This window comes from Doryrhamphus excisus, linkage group LG21 (genome assembly GCF_037039965.1).
Source record: "Doryrhamphus excisus strain RoL-2023G ecotype Guam linkage group LG21, RoL_Dexc_Guam_v1.1, whole genome shotgun sequence".
NCBI classification, from domain to species: Eukaryota; Metazoa; Chordata; class Actinopteri; order Syngnathiformes; family Syngnathidae; genus Doryrhamphus; species Doryrhamphus excisus.
The window spans coordinates 5195756-5220598 of NC_136377.1; the positions used below are offsets into that span (position 1 = coordinate 5195756).

A 24843-nucleotide genomic window follows, 5' to 3' on the forward strand; every position below is an offset into this window, starting at 1 on the left:
GAATACTCAGCATTCCACGTAATTCCAATGTCAGTTAATCGATTATTTGTTATCACTTGTCAAAAATGCAAAAAAAATGCAGGTTCTTACATTTTTTTGTTTACCATCCAAATCCTTAAAACTACCAGATGTGCAGGAAACTTTGTTGGTTTGTTAGTCAAAGATTAAACCATCACAAGTGAAAATTCCAAGTTCAAATTCATAATTTGTGATCTTGAAACCTTTCAAAAGTTAAACTCAGCAGTTTCCAAGAGTCTCCCTGACTGATTATTTTGATTTTTTTTCCTTTACATTATAGATAGATAGATTAGATAGACAGACTTCCTTTATTGTCATTGCACAGCAGTGAAATTGCCTGGCTCCCATATAATAATAAATAATAATAATGTGGAAAATAAATAGATGACATCAAATATGAACAACAATGTACAGCGTAAACAGTAAATTGCACAAATAATTTTAATAATTTTGAATAAATAATAATAATTTATTATTATTAAAAAAATAATAATTTATTATTATTAAAAATAATAAATAATAATAACAGATTTATTATTATTATTATTATTATTATTATTATTATTATTATTATTATTATTATTATTATTATTATTGCACAACAGTAAATGTAATTAGGTTGTTCATCAGCTACCCCCCCAAAAAAATCGTCAGCTGCGGTGACCGGGACCTTAAAAGCTGCAATGTGCCGGCTTGTAGAACATTATTTCCTCTCTGTATATGACTCGTTCAGAGAGCAGACAGCCCACTGCCGCCAACACCTTCTTCTCCAATTTTGGATCTACATTTGCAATAAAAATCACTTGTGATGCATTGATTAGTTCCAGCTGCAATACCAGTTCTCTGAAACGGCCATTCTTTTGGTAAACCGTAGCAGCAGTGGTGTCCAAAGTGTGACCTTGGGTCCATCTGTGGCCTGAAGCTGGTTTGTTGTAGAATATTTTGTTAAAATGTGAAGTGTATGGACTTCATGTCATCCCTGTTCCCACCAAGCAATATAGTTCAGTTAAGTTTGGTACTATACACATTATAAAATAAAATATTTGACCCAGCACCTGTGTCCACACACAGTGGAAATGCAGACTTGATGAGGCTTACCTGAGCGTAACTGTACCCTGGCAAACTCAATGGTATTATTTGGTGGAAAACGCGGCTATATTGGTACCATACTTTTTAATGCAGCCGTCCTGCAGTGTCATTTTGTTGCCCTGACGCACCTTCCCTTAATCCTTCTTCAAACCAACTTGCGGAATTCTTCCCCCCCCATGCTATTAATCTTCTGTCCCCCTGTGTTGTGTGACACAACATAGGTGTTCTTTTTAGTTCACATCTCTTTAAACCGAGGCGAGCCGGTGTAGTTTTTTTAATCTCAAACTTTTTTTTTTCCCCAGCAGCCTGGACCGTGGTCTAGCACCGCTGAACAGCTATTTGAAGATTGACGCACTGTCTCTGACAGAAAATTACTGCATTTCTTGCTCTGCTAGACCGTGGCCCTCCTTGCTTTTACTGTGAGCTGCTCACAAGAACAGCAGTGGATGTCACTGTTGGTACTTAGGAGGCTTTGATCATTACACACGGACACACAAACACGCTTTTCCTCCCGCACATTTTTTTTTCTCTGCCGTTCATTTGAGATGTAAAATGATGCAGGAAGCAGAGGCTCTGTGGGCGAGGCGAAGGTAAATAAAATGATAGGAGCTGCGGAAATGGTGGGGGAACAGTGTGGGTGCCATCCAGTTCAATATCGTCTCTGCACACAGTAATGAGCAATTTGCAAATGAGCTCTTAGGTTCTTTTCACCTTTTGTTTGTATGCACATTTATCTTGCTGACTTAAAATCCTGAGTGGAAATGCTGGAAAGCATGAGAGTTTAAGCAGCGTTTCCTACAGGGAAGCATGTGGTGTCGCCTTCATAAACTGGGCATTACTGTCAACTACTGGGCTCAAGTGTGGAATAGAAGTTTGTCAGCAACTAAAAATATTCAATAAAAATCAAATCAGGGCGGCACGGCGGTCGAGTGGTTAGCGCCCAGACCTCACAGCTAGGAGACCGGGGTTCAATTCCACCCTCGGCCATCTCTGTGTGGAGTTTGCATGTTCTCCCCGTGCATGCGTGGGTTTTCTCCGGGTACTCCGGTTTCCTCCCACATTCCAAAAACATGCTAGGTTAATTAGCGACTCCAAATTGTCCATAGGTATGAATGTGAGTGTGAATGGTTGTTTGTCTATATGTGCCCTGTGATTGGCTGGCCACCAGTCCAGGGTGTACCCCGCCTCTCGCCCGAAGACAGCTGGGATAGGCTCCAGCACCCCCGCGGCCCTCGTGAGGAAAAAACGGTAGAAAATGAATGAATGAAAAATCAAATCAGCAAATTAACTGGTATTGTTGCCAACGTCCTCAAATAATTAACACAAACCTGAATTTAATTTGAATTTAATGCCTGTTTTTAGAGCAATAATAATAATAAACGGGTGTAAACACAACACAATTAACTGAATAAAGTAACAAACAGGACACTATAAATCATTATAAATTATGTGTCCAGGTTCATAATGGCACAATTGTGTCCAATTTCCATTACCAGTGAGTCTAATTTGACAAAAAGAAAGGAGTAAGTGAGGTCAGGTCAGAGGTGATAACTTTCCATGTGGGACAAAAATGAGCTCCAAACTAACCACTTTATTTGTGTCTTGTAAAAAAAAGTCACATTTCTGAGCCAAAGACCAAAGATTTATTGGAAAACTAGCCGGCTAGTTGTCTGGAGCACTGAAATACATCTCTTAAAGCAGGGGTCTCAAACTCACGGCCCGCGGGCCAAATGCGGCCCGCGAGACACTGGTTTGAGGCCCCCACCTTGATACCAAAGTTTAATGTTGAAATGACGATTAGCAATGAAGCTAAAGGCTTATGACGCTGGGTACAAATAAATGCAGGAAATGATTTGGAATAAAACGGAAAATACACGTCAAGATAAAGCTTCTCATCAAACATGTTGTTAAAGTTACGACGCTGCTCCCAGATGGAACTGAGTATGATGCTAACTTGCTAATTGGGTCAAATTATTAAGTTTCATTAATGTTCATGTTAAAGGTTAAATAACTGTTAATACTGTACATTTGAATCTGAAAAAAATTATTTCTCTACCAACTGTATGTGGTTTCTTACGTTTTTCTTATTTGCTGTTTTATTATTATTTTACTTATTTATTACTGATTGATTGATTTATTGTCTTTATTCTTAATTTGTTTATTTTTTTTTTCTTATTTTGTGTATAGAAAAATAAAAATTAAGATATTTGAGAACAGTGGAATGTTTTATCAGATCAGATATTTTGGTGTGGAAAACCGGAACCAAAGTACTGAAAAAGTGTAGGGTATAGCAGAAGCAAGAATTGAAGATAGTTTTTTTTATTGATTTTTTTTTTCCAGTTTTTAATAAATGCGTTTTGTTTTTTGTTTTTTTAAAACCTGATGAGGCCCGGCTTCACCCAGAACCTAGCTCCGGTGGCTCCCAGTTAATTTGAGTTTGAGACCCTCGTCTTAAAGCTTTAGTCAACCTATCGCAATACACTGGTGTACTTCACTAAAGAAATGTAAAGCTAGGTAGGTCACATCATCTATCTTCAGGAATTCTTTTCTACTGTTGTTGTGCCTCGTTATTTTTATCTTGATCATGTGTGATTGTGGGGTTCATCAGAGGTGAACATTATCAGTGATGAGTCATACGGCCCCGAGATATGAGGTAGGGACCAAGATGTTCCAGTTTTTGTATACCTCCTTTTTGTTTACATCATAAGCAGAATTCTTAGTTATCATCTCATGGCCTGGTTGTTGTGAAAAAAACCCAAAACATCCAGGGGAGCTGCTGAACAGTTGCGTTCCACTGATTTTTGTTCCTCTGGCCAGTGGTTGGAAGCAGTGCATCTGCCCCCCCCCCCCCCCCCCCCCCCCGGTTTCATGGACTGACGCTAGCGGGATTAGGGCCACTGAGACAACTGAGTTGCAGATCATTATGTAAGCCACATCTGTCCTCGGTCCCCTATCCCCCCCCACCAAAGCCAGCAGCAATACGAAGGGATAATGTCCTGCTACAGAGAAGAAGCCAGGGGAAAGAATGGCGGAAAGACATTATAAGGATGATGTTGGGTTATCATGCAATGACAGAAAAGGTGACCAGCCAAGTAGTTTGGGTTTCTGAACGCTGCCAGTGTTGTTGGTGCACAAAGCAGAATCCTACAGGACAGGATTACAGCGTATACAGCGTATTTGCGGATAATCACTTAGATTGTTATACTTACCAATAGTGTTTTTTTTCAGGAGTTAGTACATTCCAGCTGCAAGATCAATTCCACCCTCCACCCTGTTCTTACCGTGCATGCGTGGGTTTTCTCCGGGTACTCCGGTTTCCTCCCCATATTCGGAAAGCAGGAAGTGAACAAATGTAACAGTTACTGATTGTAAAAGTACCAGATGGAGGGGTAGGATTTAATAAGCTTTGCTTCTTCCTACTCCTTTTGGACATGTGGAACTGTGAACTGATTATGTGATGCATTCAATTGTAATCTGATGCATGTTCAAATAAAATTAAACCATTACCATTACATTCCAAAAACATGCTAGGTTAATTGGCGACTCCAAATTGTCCATAGGTATTAATGTGAGTGTGAATGGTTGTTTGTCGATATGTGCCCTGTGATTGGCTGGTGACCTGGACTGGTGGAATTGAACTCGGGTTTTCCCAAATACTGTGTTGGAATGCATAAGGTTTGATGACCTGATTTAGTGCTAGGGACGTGTCAATCTATTTTATTCTAGTCTCGCCGATCCCATCCCATACTGATCAATCAATCAACCTCGTGGAAGAAGCTGATTTTATCCAACCTTTAAAATATAGCCGATCCTGAAGATCGGATCGGGACATACCTGTTCACAACCTCAACCAAGTTCATGCTATTGCTAGCACCCCCCCCCCCACCCCACCCTCCCCCACGAGCTTGGGTCCTCTTCTCTAAGCCACCTTGCACCAAATATGATGCCAACAACAATAAGGTAGATTGGACTAATCCATCACGGCGGACGAGTCGTTAGCGCACAGACCTCACAGCTAGGAGGCCAGGGTTCAATTCCACCCTCGGCCATCTCTGTGTGGAGTTTGCATGTTCTCCCCGTGCATGCGTTGGTTTTCTCCGGGTACTCCGGTTTCTTCCCACATTCCAAAAACATGCTAGGTTAATTGGCGACTCCAAATTGTCCATAGGTATGAATGTGAGTATGAATGGTGGTTTGTCGATATGAGCCCTGTGATTGGCTGGCCACCAGTCCATGGTGTACCCCGCCTCTCGCCTAAAGACAGCTGGGATAGGCTCCAGCACCCCCGCGACCCTCGTGAGGATGAGCGGTAGAAAATGAATGAAAGAATGAATGGTTCATTCCACCACCCATCTAGGAAGACCACTCATTCCCAGAAGAGTGCCTGTCCAAAGGCAAGCGGTTACTGATGTTGGACCAGAGTTCCACAATTCCCAATACGGTCTTATCTTATTGTCCAAAATATCTTGGTTTGCCAGAATTTCAGAGAACGACATCCTTCATATGATCTGTGTCCATTGATGTTAAGATTAATTTGCCATGAATTATCATTTTGTTTCTACACTGTACCACAGGCTCATAATCAAAACCACCGACCGTCCGCACTTTGGACAACCCTGGTTTACGTATTTCATCCGGACGGTAAAGTGAAATGATGGAATAGTGTCTCCAGGCTCTGTCTTCTTAGCGCTGTCATGAGTCATGACTCCCATTAGTCAAAGGCTGGGCTGCGTGCTTGTGGAGTTCTTCTGCACACTTGCACACCTCGCCTTTCACCGCAGTGCTAATGCTCACACCCCGGGCTTGTGGAGGTGCCCCTGCATGTCTGGATCTCTGCTCCCACAGAGAATAATTATACTTATGCATGCTTACGCATAGTAAGAAAATATCGTTTCGGCGATATATCGTGATACTTCGTTCCATGAAACTGTATTGATATTAAAGTATTAAGTATATTAAGTATGATATGGATATTTTTAGGCATTTACCATAGACTGTATATGGTATTTATTCAAGTGCAGACACGGCAAAGGTTCATTTCTGATTTTAATTTAAACCTCCGATCGTTAGGTGGCAGCACTTATTACGTAGTCAATTTGGCAAGGACGTTGAAATTCACGAGTGAAACGTCCTCACACATAAACACAGTTCAACATGGCGGAATACGAGCACATAGCAGCGGCCCCTGCGGCGTACAAGGCTGAAGTGTGGACACATTTTGGATTTCTACACAAAGTAGGGTGTGCAGAAATTGACAAAATTTGCCATGCCGTTTGTAGAATGGGTCGTGTTTCCCGAATACTTTATTCTGCGAAATCTGTGAGTCCACTTAGCGAGACACCATGAGGATCTGCCGCCGGCGAGCAATGCCAAGGTCCTTTTGTATACTACAAAAGTAGTACTGTGATATTGCAGGTATTTTGTTTTTCAAATTGATATCACTATTATTTCAAGCATCCTAAAAGGACTTTTTACTGATGTTAGTTACTTTGTTCCACAAAAATACTGTTCTGATGGTGGATAAGTCTCTGCAAGATAACTGTATACTCTGCATTTTTTCACAGCGAATTGAATATGAACATTTGAACAGGATCTTGAGACATAATTATAATTTTTTTTATGTTTTTTTTTTTGTAAGTTTAAATCTGGATGTTTAAGCTTTATTTATCCAAATGCTACACTTTAAGTTTTTACAGAGGAAAGCTTGTGTTACAGCATAACATACTGTTCTAATCAAATAAAAATGTGTTTAGTAAGTGTATATTGCTGGTGTAATTCAGTTTTTCCAGGAAATAATCTTAAACTACAAGAAAAATGAAAAAAAATATCGCCTTGTTAACAGTATTGTGATACATTGTATCGTGAGCCTGATATCGTGATACCTAATACGTGATACAGATTATTGGCAATACACACCCCTACTTACGCATATTGTTTTGAGTCACTTTAGTTAAGTGACCCCACCAATTAGCCGCTTCTACTTTATTAAACACCAAAAAACCGACCAGAATTCGGTTCATGGGATGAAGTGGAGTTTTTATACAAGTTCATGTCAAAAAATCTGAACTATTACAATATATAAAAAGGAATATTATATTTATGGTCTTATATTCGGCTCAATTATACACTGCACGTATTTGTGTACCCACAGAGTACAGCATGATTAAGCTTTGTTTGTGTCAAGGCTGAATCCCTGGCTTGTCATTGGCATTGATGGCTGTTCAGGTATATACTGACTCACTGTTTTTCTCACTGTTTTTACACACTACAAGGGGAGCAACATAAAAGTCTGCAAACAGCCCTTTTCACTAGAATGAAGTACACATTTTCTTCCAGCAGAAAGCGAGGAAAGTAGCCATCTGTCATGGCCTTTGTCCAGTATATCTGGTCACAGTGGAGCTGTAGATAATGACTTGTGTCGGGAGATGAGAGGCTGTGAGGCAGCCCTGCAGGGGTGTGCTTCCAGGGAGGTCTTGGAGGATGCCTCAATCTCTGCTTGGCCAACCTCGACGTGTACAGCAAAAGAGCCGTGCAAGTGGAATCCCAGGGGGTGTCGGTGGGAGCTTTGGAATAGATCCACTGACAAAACTCCCCAACTGGCTTTTTCTAGAAGTGTTTCTCTCATAAAGAAAAGGGAAACTCGCATTGCAGTCAATGCCAGAAGTTGTTTTCTCAACTCGTTTGGATGTTTTATTCATGAAGGTTTTTTTTTTTCCCTTTGGCCTTCACCTCAGATTGTATGTTGTTTGTTTTCTCTGTGCTCCAACTCATTTGACTTATCATTTATTCAGTACTCATTTGCTTTACACTTGCACTATGGCATCCTATTGGAATACTGTAGTTGTAAATGATCCTTCTAAAGGTAATACTGATATACTGTCATTTCTAGTGTATATTCTGGTACTTTTCTGGTATTTTGAATCCCACGGCTTGTACAGTTATGTGACAAATGCACAACTAAAAACTACATATCCCATGATGCTTAGAGTCCAGTTTCAGGAAGTAGTGACGTGGACGAGTGAAATGGAAGCTATGCTTTGAAGCCGTACGCATCGGCATTATGACACAACTTAAGTACTTAAGAATCACGACAGCTCGTGTTTGACTACTCGGACCGCCAACTGTCCACTATTACTAACGAAAAGCTCGACCACTGCGTGATGAAGAGCTTTAGCTCAAGGTAAATGGCTAATGATTCGAGACAAAAGCGATATAAAGATCAACAATGAAAGAGAGAGACTGACAGTGTGTGATGAAGTTTTTTTTTGTGTGTACTAAATATATAATTTTACAACACAGACATCTGCGACTTATAAACAGGTGCATCTTTCTACAGGGTGTGACTTACATACCAATGTGCTATATAGTCCAGTATTTACAGTAGTCAAAGTTGTATAGCCCTTAGACCAGGGGTCTCAAACACGCGGCCCGTGGGCCAAATGTGGCCCGCATGACACTAGTTTGAGGACCCCGCCTTGATATGAAAGTTTAATGTGCAAGTTTGATATGGATGCTGTATGGTATCATGTACCCAGAAAAAAATATTACGTTTGATTAATGTTCATGTTAAAGGTTAAATAACTGTTAATAGTTATCCTCTCTATCCGTGTGGAAGTGGTAAGTTTTTGGCTATTTAAGTTTAAAGGAAATAACTTGAAGGCTACCGTTTAGGTCGCTAGCTCTCTAGTTTGCGAGTTAGCATGTGTCTCAAGACCCTGCAGTTGCGCAATATGTTGTAAATAAAAAGAGTATAAATGTGACTATAGTCGTGTTTTGTCATGTCTACAGGGCTCTAATAATGCTTTGTTCATTTTAATCTGAAAAAAATAATTTGTCTACCCACCAACTATATGTGGTTTAATTTAATTATTTGCCGTTTTGTTATTATTATATTTATTTATTACTGATTGATTGATTTTCTTTATTCTTGATCTTATTTTGTGCAGAAAAATAAAAAGATATTTGAGAACAGTGGAATGTTTTATCAGAGCTTTTCTTGTAGAAAATCGGAACCAAAGCAAAGTTTATTCATTTTTCTGTTTTTAATAAATGCGTTTTTTTGTTTTTTTGGGGGGGAAAACCTGATGCAGCCCAGCCTTGCCCAGACCCTAGCTCCAGTGGCCCCCCAGGTAAATTGAATTTGAGACCCCTGCCTTAGACAAATATTCAATGACTGCTAGTTGGTAGGGTCCAACGGTGCCTTTACTTAAGCAAGTCATTCTGATTTACGGGGGTCAAAATCTGGTGCGTGGTTTACCTTCGTTTTAGTTCATGAAACAACAACTTCAGGGAAGTTTGGCCATCTGTCAACTTACTCGACTTCATGGTCAACGACTAGACTTCATCCTTTCAGGGGTGAATGTTTCCTGCCGTGGCGGCCTATTTTTAGACAAAGCAGGTCGGTAGCTTTGTTTTCTGCGTGATGAGGCAAGACAAGGAGAGCAAATGGACTTGTCTGTGAAGTGTTTGAGGAAGGGAGAAAAAGGATGGAGGACAAGGAACAGGATCTGGAAGAGGAACAATAGATAATTGCATCTCTGCGGGTTTGCGTTGGAACGAGAGGGCTTCCTTTGCTCACCTGAAGCGTCTGTCGGTGCTCAGCAGGAGGTCTGACAAAGAGAGATAGAGGTGACGTAACGACCTTGACACGGTTGCCCTCTTTTACTAGATTTCTTGAACTGTTCCAGTCTAACAGCTGCTAATTTTTTACAAATTCCACTGTATTACTCATCATCTGCTTTCTCCCCACCAAGTTTCAGTGTTTAATTTTAGAAATTTACAAGGCTGTAGGCTCAGGGCAAAAATGTTCTCATAATGAATGTATGAGGCTGTATGAATGCAGGCGAGAATATGAATTTTTATCGTGCAGAAAGAAACAAATGCGTTTCTCTTTTTCACCAGGTGATCATTCATTCATGGAAGACAGTGGTATTTCCAGAGCAGCCAACCTTGAAATATGAACGTCTAGTCTGAAAACTTTTCGGGCAGCCTGACCATGCCTGGTACAACAAATAGTGGAATTTGTAATGTTATGATAAATACAGTATATTGCAGACATACTTATATGTATGTATATGTGATGCAATTTTAGAATGAATGAATGAGTGTTTCTTTGGCATGGTGCTGTTGTATCATTGAATAATGTACCCTTTCAACATCTGTTGATGGTCTAAAACAGGGGTCTCAAACTCAATTTACCTGAGGGCCACTGGAGCTAGGGTCTGGGCGAGGCTGGGCCCCATCAGGTTTTCCAAAAAAAAACAAAAAATTGCATTTATTAAAAACAGAAAAATGAATAAACTTTGCTTTGGTTCTGATTTTCTACAAGAAAAGCTCTGATAAAACATTCCAATGTTCTCAAATATCTTACTTTTTATTTTTCTACACAAAATAAGATCAATCAATCATTAATAAATAAATATAATAATAATAAAACTGCAAATAATTAAAAATTAAAACCATATATAGTTGGTGGGTAGACAAATTATTTTTTCAGATTAAAATGAACAAAGCATTATTAGAGCCCTGTAGACATGACAAAACACGACTATAGTCACATTTATACTCTTTTTATTTAAAACATATTGCGCAACTGCAGTGTCTTGAGACACATGCTAACTCGCAAACTAGAGAGCTAGCGACCTAAACGGTAGCCTCCAAGTTATTTCCTTTCAACTTAAAAAAGCCAAAAACATACCACTTCCACACGGATAGGGAGGATAACTATTAACAGATATTTAACCTTTAACATGAACATTAATCAAATGTAATATTTTTTTCTGGGTACATGATACCATACAGCATCCTCAAACTAGTGTCCTGCGGGCCACATCGGGCCACGTGTTTGAGACCCCTGGTCTAAAACCTCTGGCGGCGGTGGTGTTGGCAGTGGTGGCTGTGGGGGCGGCACCAATCCTACCCTGCGCGAATGAATAGCAAACATAATCTGCTGTCGGGCGGATTACCCGGCCACCACAGCAGCATAGAAATGAGGTTCGAGGCAGCCATCGTTTCGGAGAAGCTTTTCCTAATCCTCAAATCCCTCCACAGAGGTCACCGGGAGGAAACTAGATGACCATTCACCGATTTTGAATGTGGTTACGTTATCCCAATACAAATGTTGTCGGTATCTCCATCTCTAAGTATATTTAGGTTAATACCAGAAATGTAAATGTATCTTTTTTGCTGAATCATGTAATAGTTGACGCTGGGGCCCACACATTAACCCTTGGACTGGACCCTACACTCTTTTATAAGTGGGTCAAAAATGACCCATATTAGAATCAATGTGTTTTTAAGCCATTTTTGCCATTTTGGTTAGGAATAATGCTATAGCATACTTGACTATGGTCTACAGCAGGGGTGGGCAAACTACGGCCCGGGGGCCACATCCGGCCCGCCAAGTGTTTGAATACGGCCCGCCCAATCTTTCCAAAGTATTTCATTTAAACTCAACATACAACTTGGCATCATGGCCTGAGCCAACCTTTTGATGGTTTTATCAATTTCGTTTTTTGACATGGTCTGTTGTTTACAAAGTGCTCCTGAAAAAAGGGACTCAAGCACATAATAATAATAATAATAATTATTGTTATTATTAGATTATTATTATTAGATTATTATAATTATTATTAGAACTATTATGATTATTATAATTATTATATTAATGCTAATTAATATATTAATTATATATAATATTATTGTTATATTTGCATATTTTACATAATAATAATAATATAATAATTATTATTTAAATTTTATTGTAATTATTATAATATTTTATTATTTTTAAAATATTTAAATATAAATATAAAATAATAAATAATAATAGCAGATTGCATGACAATTTTACAGATACAATAATACCAGGTGGACTGTTACGTGTAAAATATATAGTCTGCCCCCCCCGCCCCCCGGAAATTTTGTCATATCAATGCGAGTCAAAAAGTTTGCCCACCCCTGGTCTAAAGTTGATTTATTCCTGACAGCCAAAGTTGATAAGAATCAATGGTTCCTATTGGATTCCATAGAAAATGGATGCGGGTCATGTTTGACCCACTTATGGAAGGTTAGGGTAGTAACACAAAAACAAAAACATTTCTAAAATGTATAAAAGGTGAGTTAAAAATTTGAATGGCATTTTATCAAAAACATGTTTTTTGAGGAATACCTGGAATATGAAATGATAACAATTTTTAATTACGAAGATATTTCAAGAAAACAACCTGACCGGGTCATTTTTGACCTACTTATGGAAGGTTGGGGTAGTTATACAAAAACAAATATTTCCAAAAATGTATAAAAGGTAAGTTAAAAAATTTAATGGCATGATATCAAAAACATGTTTTTTGAGGAATACCTGGAATATGAAATGATAACAATTTTTAATTATGAAGATATTTCAAGAAAACACCCTGACCGGGTCATTTTTGACCCACTTATGCATCTAAGGGTTAAAGATGCTAAAAGTACAACCATGTACTCACACCCCTAAATGTCTTCCTCATTGGACTAGTCTACGGAAATCTACCATTCCATCTTCGACTTCGGTCACATTTCACCTGATTGGGATGCACACAAACAGTTGTGCCAATCCCTGTGCAAACACTGATTGACACTTGGCCTTCTGTCATCAGTTAAATGGCCACACTAAAAGGCTGCATTAAATTTAATGAGGAAAGGTCACGCTGCCAGGTGACAACCGCTGCATCGCTGCTCAGTTGGCGTCTTCCTCTCCTTCTACTCTAAATTTCTAGGTCTGATTTTTGCTTGTCGCGTACAAGACGGCGCGTGTGCAGGCAGCCCGAGTGTGTCATGTCCCTCTAATGTCCTACTGGGCGCTTTGTGCCGCTCCTTGAATATTAATAGAGCGTAGAAGGGCTTTGAGTAGAGCGATTTGATGGCAGCGTGGAGGTCTTGATGATGGTGATTAGAAGAGTCGAGGAAGGCGAGACGGCAGGATGTAATAAGACACTTTGTTTTCTTCTGCCTCATCAGTGGTGGATCACGGGGCTGTGAATGAACAATCTGATGAGCTGGCTGATATGGAAACACGGCATTTCTGTGGTGTACTAGCCTGGGATCACAATATTCTATATAAATATGAAGTAGTGGAAAAGTAACATTGTTTTGGCGTATTTACCAGGGCTTTAATGGAACCTTTCTTTGAAATCATTGCAAAATATGGCATGTTTGACTTACCATTTACTTACCTATCCCAGCTGGTCGCCAGCCATTCGCAGTCATTAATTACAGAATACATGAAAATGAACTTTATAATTTTGCCAGCCTCATTATATTGGCATGTGCATGAAGTGTCTTTTTTCACTCTGTGCATTGGCTTCAGTACTTTGTTGTTCCATAGAACAATGGCATGAACGGAGGAGTGAGTCATACAGTGGGTGGAGGCGGGGCCGGTTACATACACAGGTGATGTAGTGGAAATGAAATTATGTGTGGAAAAAAATCACATTGAATTGGTAACTGCTATGGTGTGGAGAAGGGGTAGGATTTAATAAGCTTTGCTTCTTCCTGCTCCTTTTCAGACATGAAACACCTCAGTAATGAGGTGTTGTGTGTGTGCGTGCATGTATGTGTGTGTGTATATATATATATATATATATATATAGCAAGTGGGGCGGCACCGCGGTCTAGTGGTTAGCGCGCAGACCTTATGCTAGGAGACCACGGTTCAATTCCACCCTCGGCCATCTCTGTGTCCAGGGTGTACCCCGCCTCTCGCCCAAAGACGAATATTGTAAGTGTATTGTACTGTGTATATATGAATAAGAATAATGTAACGTATAATAATGTATATTACATATAATAATGAATAATGTAACATAGTATGCATGTCTGAAATAAATGAAGAAGAAGAAATTAGAAGTATATTGCCATGTAGTAGTATGAGTCTACTACATATTGTAATTTTTTTTTATAAAATATTTTTTGAAATTTATTTTGAAATTTAAAAAATATATTTTTTAACGGAACAACATACATAAATGACTGCAATTTTTTTTTTAATTTTCATTATTTGGCCTGTGTAATTACTGTTTGTGTTGGTTTTATCATATATGTAGCCATGAAATAGTTTTCTGGAAATAAATCTGAATTAAAGTGTGCTATTAACTTCAAAAACATTTAAAATCTTCAAAAGCAAAGCACCTCTTTTTCTCCTTTGTTATATTGTTTTTTTCCCCCATATTCCCCATTTTTTTATTGCTAAAAAATAATAATATTGTTCATTTGTCAAATTATGCATTAATACGGTATTGTGAGTTATCCGTGATTCCCACTCCAAGTTTCTGTATTCTAAGTCTAAGTTTAAAATGGGAAAAACTTCCTTCTTCGTTATGAAAGCAGCGCGTGCTGTGATTTTAAGGCTTTTCCGAGCGCGACCATATCCCCCCATCTGTTCTTCAACATGATTCAGAATTTTTCCGACTCATCCTCTTTTACTGTCCGTCTCGATTACGTCCTTTGCCTCTGAGCGCCCACCCACGCTCTGTCCAAACACGTGTGCACATTACCTAAAAAACTTTCTTCTCCTTGCCGTGTGTTTCAAGGTCTTGTCGAGCGGCTACAAAAGCCCCAGAGGAACATCACGGGCGACGTGCGCTGAAATTTTAATCAGGGGAAAATGGGGCAGCACATTCTAGCGTCTTTTTTAGTATAAATTTTCACAGATGGACTCTTTTTGCTTGTCTGGTCCTCGTGTGACTCACAGAATGCATCCATCCTTGACAGAGTGGAGACGAGGTAAAACAGGACCGGGATGCTTGGTTTCTTCGCCGTAGTGTCGGGGGCATGTGAGAGGATGGTGAATAATGGCCTGCACGCTCATCTGCCTCTCACACACACACACACTACTTGACATTGAGTCGCAATTCAGGCTTTTCTGTGTCAGATTCACCCAGACCTTGATGGGTGCAGAGAGAAGCGCTTCATTAGAACAACTGTTGGGCCTTTTGTTGGCTGCTAACTTCCTGGAAATGGTTTTCAAATGTGACTGTTACTGTAGTACGCCAGTGATAACTGTTACATTTGTTCACTTCCTGCTTTCCTAATATAATTTATAAGTTTTAGGAAAGCAGGAAGTGAACAAATGTAACAGATTGACACTTGGCCTTTTGTCATCAAAAGATTGACACTTTTGTCATCAACAGATTGGCACTTGGCCTTTTGTCATCAATGACATTTTGTTCACTTCCTGCTTTCCTAAAACTTAAATTATATTAGGAAAGCAGGAAGTGAACAAATGTAACAGTTACTGATTGTAAAAGTACCAGATGGATGGGTAGGATTTAATAAGCTTTGCTTCTTCCTACTCCTTTTGGACATGTGGAACTGTGAACTGATTATGTGATGCATTCAATTGTAATCTGATGCATGTTCAAATGAAATAAAACCATTACCATTACCATAATGTTTATCACATTGTTACACGTTTTACATTTCCTGCTTTCCTAAAACTTAAATTATATTAGGAAAGCAGGAAGTGAACAAATGTAACAGTTATCACTGGCGTAGTACAGTAATAGTCACATTTGTTCACTTCCTGCTTTCCTAAAACTTAAATTATATTAGGAAAGCAGGAAGTGAACAAATGTAACAGTTACTGATTGTAAAAGTACCAGATGGAGGGGTATGATTTAATAAGCTTTGCTTCTTCCTACTCCTTTTGGACATGTGGAACTGTGAACTGATTATGTGATGCATTCAATTGTAATCTGATGCATGTTCAAATGAAATAAAACCATTACCATAATGTTTATCACATTGTTACACATGTTTTTTGTTAGCATTTTAATGATCGATCTACAAGAAATTATTAAATGACTCGCGCGTATTCCCTCCTGGTGCCGTTCGGCTGTAGCATTTTTGTATCCTTGTTAAAATGTATTGCTCCTGCTGTCGTCTTTCTCCTGGTTCTACTCTTTGAAAAGAAGATTAATTTAGTTGGTTAGCTCATGCTTGTTCTTTTTTTCTATTGCATATTGGCGGTTAGCATGCAGCTCACAGATAGCTAGTTTGCTAGCGGCACAAAGGTGATTGATTGACAATGGTCTACAGCCAATCTGGACACAGAACACAATAGGCGGTTTCTCTGTTCGCCAATAAGGACTGTTGTGGCTCTATCTATATGTAGCTCGTACTCGTACAGGCATGTAAACACTGAGACAAAGTGGAGCTGCACACAGACGCATACAACAGCGATATTAAGATCTAATACACCACAAGGACGCAGAACACAGTGTACATCCATGTTATTTAAAAAAAGCAACGTCGCACAAAGGTACACTGCAGTGTAACAAGGGAACATTTATGTATAATGTTTTTTATCAAATGTTAATGTTAATTATGCCCAATCCAAGGATATATGGCAGCATGATAAATATTTTTACAATGTAACGTCATGTAATGTAAAAAAAAAAAAAAAATTATGTCTCACTGACAATTAGTATTGTAGAGCACACATTCACACGCGTGACAACACACACAGTTTTGTTATTCGGTGTCATATTACCGTGAACCAGGAGACAGATTAATAATGCATGCCAATTCATGGCATGTTAGTCGTGCCATTTGTATTTAAAGCACCGGGTTAATTGTCCCATCCCGGTTGAACTAATTATTTCTGCATTGTGCTATGATCCTGTAATGATTTGAATTCATATGAATGTCACTTAGCATGTGGAATGGCTTAGTAGATAAACAAATAAAAAAAAAAAAGCTGCCGTCCCTGCCTTTTCTTTTTGCATGTTGAGCGGCATCTTCTTCTCATGATGGGCGCTGCTATGTACCGTATACAAGGCCTCCGCTGATTTGTGTGTCGCGGCAATTGATATTCATCTCACTAGGTCGCCGAGCGTAAAATAGAAGAGTACACTTTCTGTGGGGAAGCTCTCGGTGGAGCAGCGAGAGGCTCCTGCTTGGGAGAAATCTCTTCACTGTCACAGATATTGTCAGGAAAGAAAAGCCTGTTACAGAAGTTGTACTTCTAAAAAAATGGAGTTTATCTCAGGTTTCTGGATGGATGGTGTTTAATGGTTCAACCTTGTACTTTCGCTATTAAAATACGTGTTTTCCACACAAATGTGTGATTAGGGTGTATTATTTTTCATGTAATTCGAAATGACATGGATTCTTTCAAAAAATGAATGAATCAGAATCCAGTTTTTTTTTTGCATAAGTTGTATTTTGGGGGGCAGCACGGCGGTCTAGTGGTTAGCACGCAGACCTCACAGCTCGGAGACCGGGATTCAATTCCACCCTCGGCCATCTCTGTGTGGAGTTTGCATGTTCTCCCCGTGCATGCGTGGGTTTTCTCCGGGTACTCCGGTTTCCTCCCACATTCCAAAAACATGCTAGGTTAATTAGCGACTCCAAATTGTCCATAGGTATAAATGTGAGTGTGAATGGTTGTTTGTCTATATGTGCCCTGTGATTGGCTGGCCACCAGTCCAGGGTGTACCCCGCCTCTCGCCCGAAGACAGCTGGGATAGGCTCCAGCACCCCCACGACCCTCGTGAGGAAAAAGCGGTATAAAATGAATGAATGAATGAATGAAGTTGTATTTTGATCGCATGCAAATGTTGGCCAAAATTATATGAAAAAATGTTATCTTTTTTTTCTTTCCAGGGTTTGAATCGACTACGGAAAGACAATCAACTTGGACGAGATGGCGTTTCAAGGAAAGACTGGCACGACTATGAAACAATCAAAAAGGATGCCTCCAGATCGGGTCAGTCCCTAGTCAGCCATGACCCATATAGACCCATATATGTTTGCTTATATAATGTAATTTAAACATTGAATTGGAATCCTGCAGCTTCTTACTGTATGTCGAGTGACTGCAAACCGTTTGATTCAGGTAACGGTGAGCAGGGGAAACCGTTCCCGCTCACGGATGCCGACCGGGTGGACCAGGCCTACAGGGAGAATGGCTTCAACATTTACGTGAGCGACAGGATCTCGCTGACTCGCTCCATCCCTGACATACGGCATCCGAAGTGAGTCTTAAAGACTTATAACAATGTAACATTAAGGAGTGGGGGCAGGGTGACACTAATGTTGGAACACAAGTAGGGGTGTCGTCATAGTTGAATCTGAGTTGTTAGATTTTGTTCATGGTCGTCAAATGGCGAGCCCTACAGCGTCATTCAAATACGGCAGAGTGGATACCTTACTCTAAATGTCACTAAAAAGACTCAACAAGATGCTTGTTTGCCGTCAGAGGAATGGAGCACACATCTTGTGCTGGAAGACACAGCCAACGGACATCGGAAGTGTTGTCGCTGTATCTTCGCTGCTGTTGTTGACGGAACTAGCATAAGTATGTGTATCAATGTGCCTTGAAAATAAGTTTCGGTAGTGTTTTAAATGGTAATGGTAATGGTTTAATTTCATTTGAACATGCATCAGATTACAATTGAATGCATCACATAATCAGTTCACAGTTCCACATGTCCAAAAGGAGTAGGAAGAAGCAAAGCTTATTAAATCCTACCCCTCCATCTGGTACTTTTACAATCAGTAACTGTTACATTTGTTCACTTCCTGCTTTCCGAATATATTTTATGTTTTTTTTTTATTAATTAATTAATTTGTTTATTTTATTTTTATTTAATTTATTTTTTTTTATTTTATTTGTTTTTTTAATCTATTTATTATTTTATTTCATTTTATTTTCATTCATTCGTTCATTTTCTACCGCTTATCCTCACAAGGGTCGCGGGGTGTGCTGGAGCCTATCTCAGCTATTTTTGAGCGAGAGGCGGGGTACACCCTGGACTGGTCGCCAGCCAATCACAGGGCACATATAGACAAACAACCATTCACACTCACATTCATACCTATGGACAATTTGGAGTCGCTAATTAACCTCGCATGTTTTTTGGAATGTGGGAGGAAACCGGAATACTCGGAGAAAACCCACACATGCACGGGGAGAGAACATGCAAACTCCACACAGAGATGGCCGAGGGTGGAATTGAACCCTGGTCTCCTAGCTGTGAGGTCTGCACGCTAACCACTCCTCCGCCGTGCAGTCTTAGCATATAAGTGTTTCAAATGTAGTTCTTCCCTGAGATCATATTTCTCCTCTCTTGTAGAGAAGTATTGGATGACATTTTTAGGTAATTGGTTATCAAATCATCAAAATACGTCAGGATACTGCAATAGTTATATGTTATCATCAGTATACGTGTTTGTTTTGGGGGCTTCATTGACAAAATAGGTGAATAGTTGCAGTCATGTCAATGCAGTGTCACATGAACAGGTTTTACGGACCGTGCAACAACATACAGCCAAAAAAAAAGAAAAACATTTGCTTTCAAATGTTCCCAGTTTGTACCCAATAACCCTCGGACAAAATGGCAATTTTTCTACAACACAATAAATCCTCCAGAGTCAACATGAGCAGTTACTTGTGAATGGATGTAGGCCACAGAGGACTGCAGGTTTAAACCGCAGCCAAGACTGCAGCGAGCAGGTTATCTCAAAGATTGGCACTCCATCAAAAAAAGAATCTCCCAGCTCGTCTTCGGCAAGGTTGAAAAAGCAGCAACTGGCGCAGAGATGTTTTTAGGAATGTACTGGGACACATCTTAGGCTTCCTCCCGTGAAACGGGAGAATCTTTTTTCATTAGTCGCAACTAGGAATTAAGTTTAAAATAAGAAGTATACTTTAAAAAGTATGTTGATGGTTGAGTTATATGGTGTGGTAAAAAGTTAGTTTTTTTAGTTTTATTATTTTGTATCATTTTTACTACAACCCTATCAGTTATTGTCTTTCAATGTGATTTATTTTTCTCGCAAACTTCCAGAATTCCCATTGGGATCATTAAAGAATCTAACTAACTTAGTCTTGTTGCCAAGCCATAATCGATTTGATCTAAACCCAACGATTTTGTGAAAGTCCAAAGATTGAAAAGTAATTATTATTGTGGTTGCAACTTTTGGAAACTGAATGGAGTGTGGTTTTCCAAAAGATGGTGAGGTTTTCGCATAGAAATTCACAGATTATACTGACCACAATCATAATAAATTGCCAATACCATCACCATATTCTTAACATTTGCTATAATTGTTCGTATTTTGACCATAGTTTGTAGGCATTGTCAATTTGTTGGAATTTTGCATTTGCATTTTTTTTGTGTTTTACTGCTTTTTCTTGAGTTGGTTGTGCAGTCGGCGGTCGAGACCCGAGTTCAATTCCACCCTCGGGTATCTCTGTGTGGAGTTTGCATGTTCTCCCCGTGCATGCGTGGGTTTTCTCCGGGTACTCCGGTTTCCTCCCACATTCCAAAAACATGCTAGGTTAATTGGCGACTCCAAATTGTCCATAGGTATGAATGTGAGTGTGAATGGTTGTTTGTCTATATGTGCCCTGTGATTGGCTGGCGACCAGTCCAGGGTGTAGAAAATGAATGAATGATTGAATGAATGGTTGTGCAGTTGGCGAACATCTTATGATTTTCAAACTCTTGAATCCCTCATTTATCTTGCTAAGTTGCTTCCAGAACCAACCGCGATAAGTGAATTTCCCTTGACGTTCATTTATTCTAAACTTAAGAAGGGTTGTGAAACCTAAAACATACCACTTCCACATGGAATGGGAGGAAACATTTTTGAAAGTGACAGTAATGTAACATAAGATAATGTCTCATTATTGTAATATAACTGACCTCTAGTGACCACAATACTATGTACTTATGCCTTGTCTTTCAATATATTTTTGAGTAATAAAAATCCTCTTCATTCCCGACTTAGAGGGGAAGCTTAACCCTTTAAACGGAGTATAGTTGGAGTATAATCTTTTATTCTTTTGTGGTCGATCCCTCCCATTTTGTATACGTCACACTACATACTGTACTTTGCCGGGAAACCTATTTCTTCCCGACAGGGTTTATTATCACTTCCCATCGAAGTCCTCATCTGTGAAGAAGTGTGACAGTACAGGAAGTTTTGTTGGCGGAGCAATGTTGTCAGAAAAAAAGCTGACTCATTAAAAGACACAGTGCTGAAAATAAACATTTAAGCAGCGCTATTTGTCCTGCAAAGAGTAGCGGACTTGCCCTGGTTTTGTCACCGTTCAGCCTTCAGCGCTTTGCCGCTACTTGCTGACCTCAATGTGGGAAGCAGCTTGTTTTTTTTTTGCCCCCCTGCCCCAAGATGATTTTACTGTAATTATGTGATATTTGTCAGTGTAACTTACATTTAACCAACTTTATCAATGATGTCCAAGGCTGAAACGTCTATTGCACTGCCTGTAAAAAACTGTTTTCCAATTTTGTTCCATTACTGTGCAATTTACACATCCAAGAATATTTTTAAGGCAGTACGTGGTAACTATTTGTATTTCTTTCTGTAGCTGTAAACAAAAGCTGTACGCTGAGAAACTACCCAACACCAGCATCATCATCCCGTTCCATAACGAGGGCTGGTCGTCTCTGCTGAGGACGGTCCACAGCGTCCTCAACCGCTCTCCTCCGCAGCTCATCGCCGAGGTCATCCTGGTGGACGACTTCAGCGACAAAGGTACGTCTGTTTCCTGCCAATGCTCTACCAGAAGCCATCGGAATGAAATCTCCTTCTGTTTCCACCCACAACAACTTGGAATCATATCTTGCAATGTTTATACTGGAATATGAATGTGTTTTCAATAGATATCAGCTTGCCCTCTCTTCACTCTCCGCCCTCCCGCTACCTTCCTCAGTCGCTCTCGCCTACGCTCGCTTTCTTGCTTTGCACAAGCGACTCAGCCGAGCAGAACACTGACTCACACAAGAACATGCAAACACCCGAAACTCTCTTTCTGTCACCTGGAAAGACCTGGAAGGAATTGTGTATTAACTCTAGCTCAATTGGATCCCTATTAATGTTATCAGTACCAACCACGGTTCTGTCAAAGAGCTCATAGTCTATGTGCGACGTCATTTATTATGGAGTTTTAGGCGTAGAATATTAGAAAAGTAATAAAATTGGGAAAATTGGGGACTTTGTTTTTTTTTAACATCACAGAAAAGATTGTTGTAATGTCACCAGGCTGTGATGGACTAGTGCAGTGGAAAAAAAATTATACTAAGACAAAAAACGTAAGATTTTATGTCGGAGAAGGGTCAAAAGAGTCCCCTGTCTCAAAAAACAAAAAAAAAACAGGAGAGACCCATCTATGTTTGTATTAGCTAGCAGGTCCTCCCATCCCTTGTTGCTAACATTGTGGCGGGCGAGCCACAAAAAAAATTTTTTTTTTTTTATTTTCCATTTTTTTTTTAATTTTTTTTGTTTCCTTTTTTTTAAAGCCATGAAAGCGGACACAGGAGAGACCCATCTATTTGTATTAGCTAGCAGGTCCTCCCATCCCTTGTTGCTAACGTTGGAGGAAATTTGTGGCGGGCGAGCCACAAAAAAAAAAAAAACTTAAAAAAAAATTTTTTTTTTTACTTTTTTTTTTTTTTTACATTTTATTTTTTTTTGTAAGTTTTTTTTTTTTGAAGCCATGAAAGCGGACACAGGAGAGACCCATCTATTTGTATTAGCTAGCAGGTCCTCCCATCCCTTGTTGCTAACGTTGGAGGAAAATTGTGGCGGGCGAGCCACAAAAAAAAAAACCTTAAAAAAATTTTTTTTTTACTTTTTTTTTTTTTTTTTTACATTTTATTATTTTTTTTTAAGTTTTTTTTTTTTTTTAAAGCCATGAAAGCGGACACAGGAGAGACACATCTATTTGTATTAGCTAGCAGGTCCTCCCATCCCTTGTTGCTACCCTCAGATGAAACTTGTGGCGGGCTAGCCACTCAAAAAAAAAATACATATATATATATATATTTAAGGAGGTAAATATATGTTGTAAAACATATAGTAAATATATCTTGTAATATGACAAGAAACATTTTACAACTTCACAGTATGTTCCTAATATTTTAAAACAAAGAAATGGAGAAAGTCATGGTGTTGTGAAAAAAAAAAATAATTTTACAATATTTATTGTTGTGATGAGACAAAGAGATGACTCTATACTAAGTCATACTGAAATGGGCAAACCTTTATATGTCATAATATAACAAGAAAAAAAAATCAAAATGCCACAAGAAAAGAGTCATTGTTTTATGAAAAAACATGGTAATGTCACAAGTAGGCCTGTCACGAAAACAAACTTGTGTGCCACTCCGTGTATGCACTCTCCAGCTGGTCCCGCCTCCCCCCACTGGTACAAATAGACTGAATGATTTTACGAGTACATGCCATAATGTTACAAGAATTCATTTTTCTATATGATGACAAAAAACTGATTTATTCATTGTTGAAAATAATCCTTACAGTCCCTTTTTAGTCAGTGTCCGTCCATCGTCTTCTACCTTGTCCCATTTAGGTCATCATATGCGTCGGCTGTGTCGTAGTCGGTCCATCTTTTCCCGGGCTGACGCGGCCAAAGCTCCTAAATCTGAGCTCCTGATCCATCAAGAGTCAAGTTATTACTGCGACCGCTGGCTGCCATGTTGCAGCTCTCACGGCTAATCTCTCGCCTCCGCTCACTGCTTCAACTTTACTTGAAGCTTTTGAAGTTGTGGTAATCAATCAGGGAAAAAGTGTACTTTTTTTCCCCATGATCCATCCATCCATCCATCCATTTTCCTCCGCTTATCCGGGTCCGGGTCGCGGGGGCAGCAGTCTTAGTAGGGAAGCCCAGACTTCCCGGTCCCCGGCCACCTCCTCCAGCTCCACCGGGAGGACACCAAGGCGTTCCCAGGCCAGCTGTGAGACATTATCATTTTTTCCCATGATATTGTTATTGTTATTATAGTATTATTATATTATTATTACTGTTATTATATTATTGTTATTATTATTCATTCATTCATTTTCTACCGCTTATCCTCACAAGAGGCGCGGGGGTGCTGGAGCCTATCCCAGCTGTCTTCGGGCGAGAGGCGGGGTACACCCTGGACTGGTGGCCAGCCAATCACAGGGCACATATAGACAAACAACCATTCACACTCACATTCATACCTATGGACAATTTGGAGTCGCCAATTAACCTAGCATGTTTTTGGAATGTGGGAGGAAACCGGAGTACCCGGAGAAAACCCATGCAAACCCACATGCAAACTCCATACAGAGATGGCCGAGGGTGGAATTGAACCCTGGTCTCCTAGCTGTGAGGTCTGCACGCTAACCACTCGACCGCCGTTATTATTATTATTATTATTATTATTATTATTATTATTATTATTATTATTATTATTATTCACCCTGGCATTCAACAAACAACAGCCATCATAAAGATTATTTTTGACACCTAAAAAAGTGACACTCAAGGTAAGGTAAGGTAAGGTCAAGCTGTCCTTGAACTATTTGGAGTGTAGGCATGAATGTAGGCCCTCTTGAAAGCTGAGGAGATTTTTTTTTTTTTTTTATCTCCCCAAGTAGTACTGTGTAAGTTCTACCTGCATAGAGGAACATTAGTTTGAATACACTGAATGGTATTTTTTCTATGCACGTAAGTTGCTGACTCTAGCAGATGTCAAGAATTGAGTTTAGTTTAGGTGGCATGAAGTTGCTAATACACCCATCCTAACCGGATATACGATGTTGGAAGTGTGCACGTGTGACCGAAATGGAAAAAACTGTTTGTTGAAGGAATTCGGCACAAAAAACCAGTCAGACCCGCTATAAGCCACCTCGCCCAGGTATGACAAGCTCCACCCTGGGAGAGCAAAGAGGAGGTCA

At 39.5% G+C, this 24843-nt stretch overlaps 1 protein-coding gene across 2 annotated transcripts in view; it reads left to right on the forward strand.

Moving 5' to 3' along the window:
* galnt10 (polypeptide N-acetylgalactosaminyltransferase 10) overlaps positions 1-24843 on the forward strand; it is a 127595-nt gene that overhangs the window by 74131 nt on the left and 28621 nt on the right. For both annotated transcript variants that reach the window (XM_058086511.2, XM_078787785.1), the window contains exons 2-4: positions 17752-17854; positions 17984-18122; positions 21485-21651. In XM_058086511.2, the coding sequence (XP_057942494.2) occupies positions 17752-17854; positions 17984-18122; positions 21485-21651 (409 nt within the window). The remainder of the gene's footprint in view (positions 1-17751; positions 17855-17983; positions 18123-21484; positions 21652-24843) is intronic.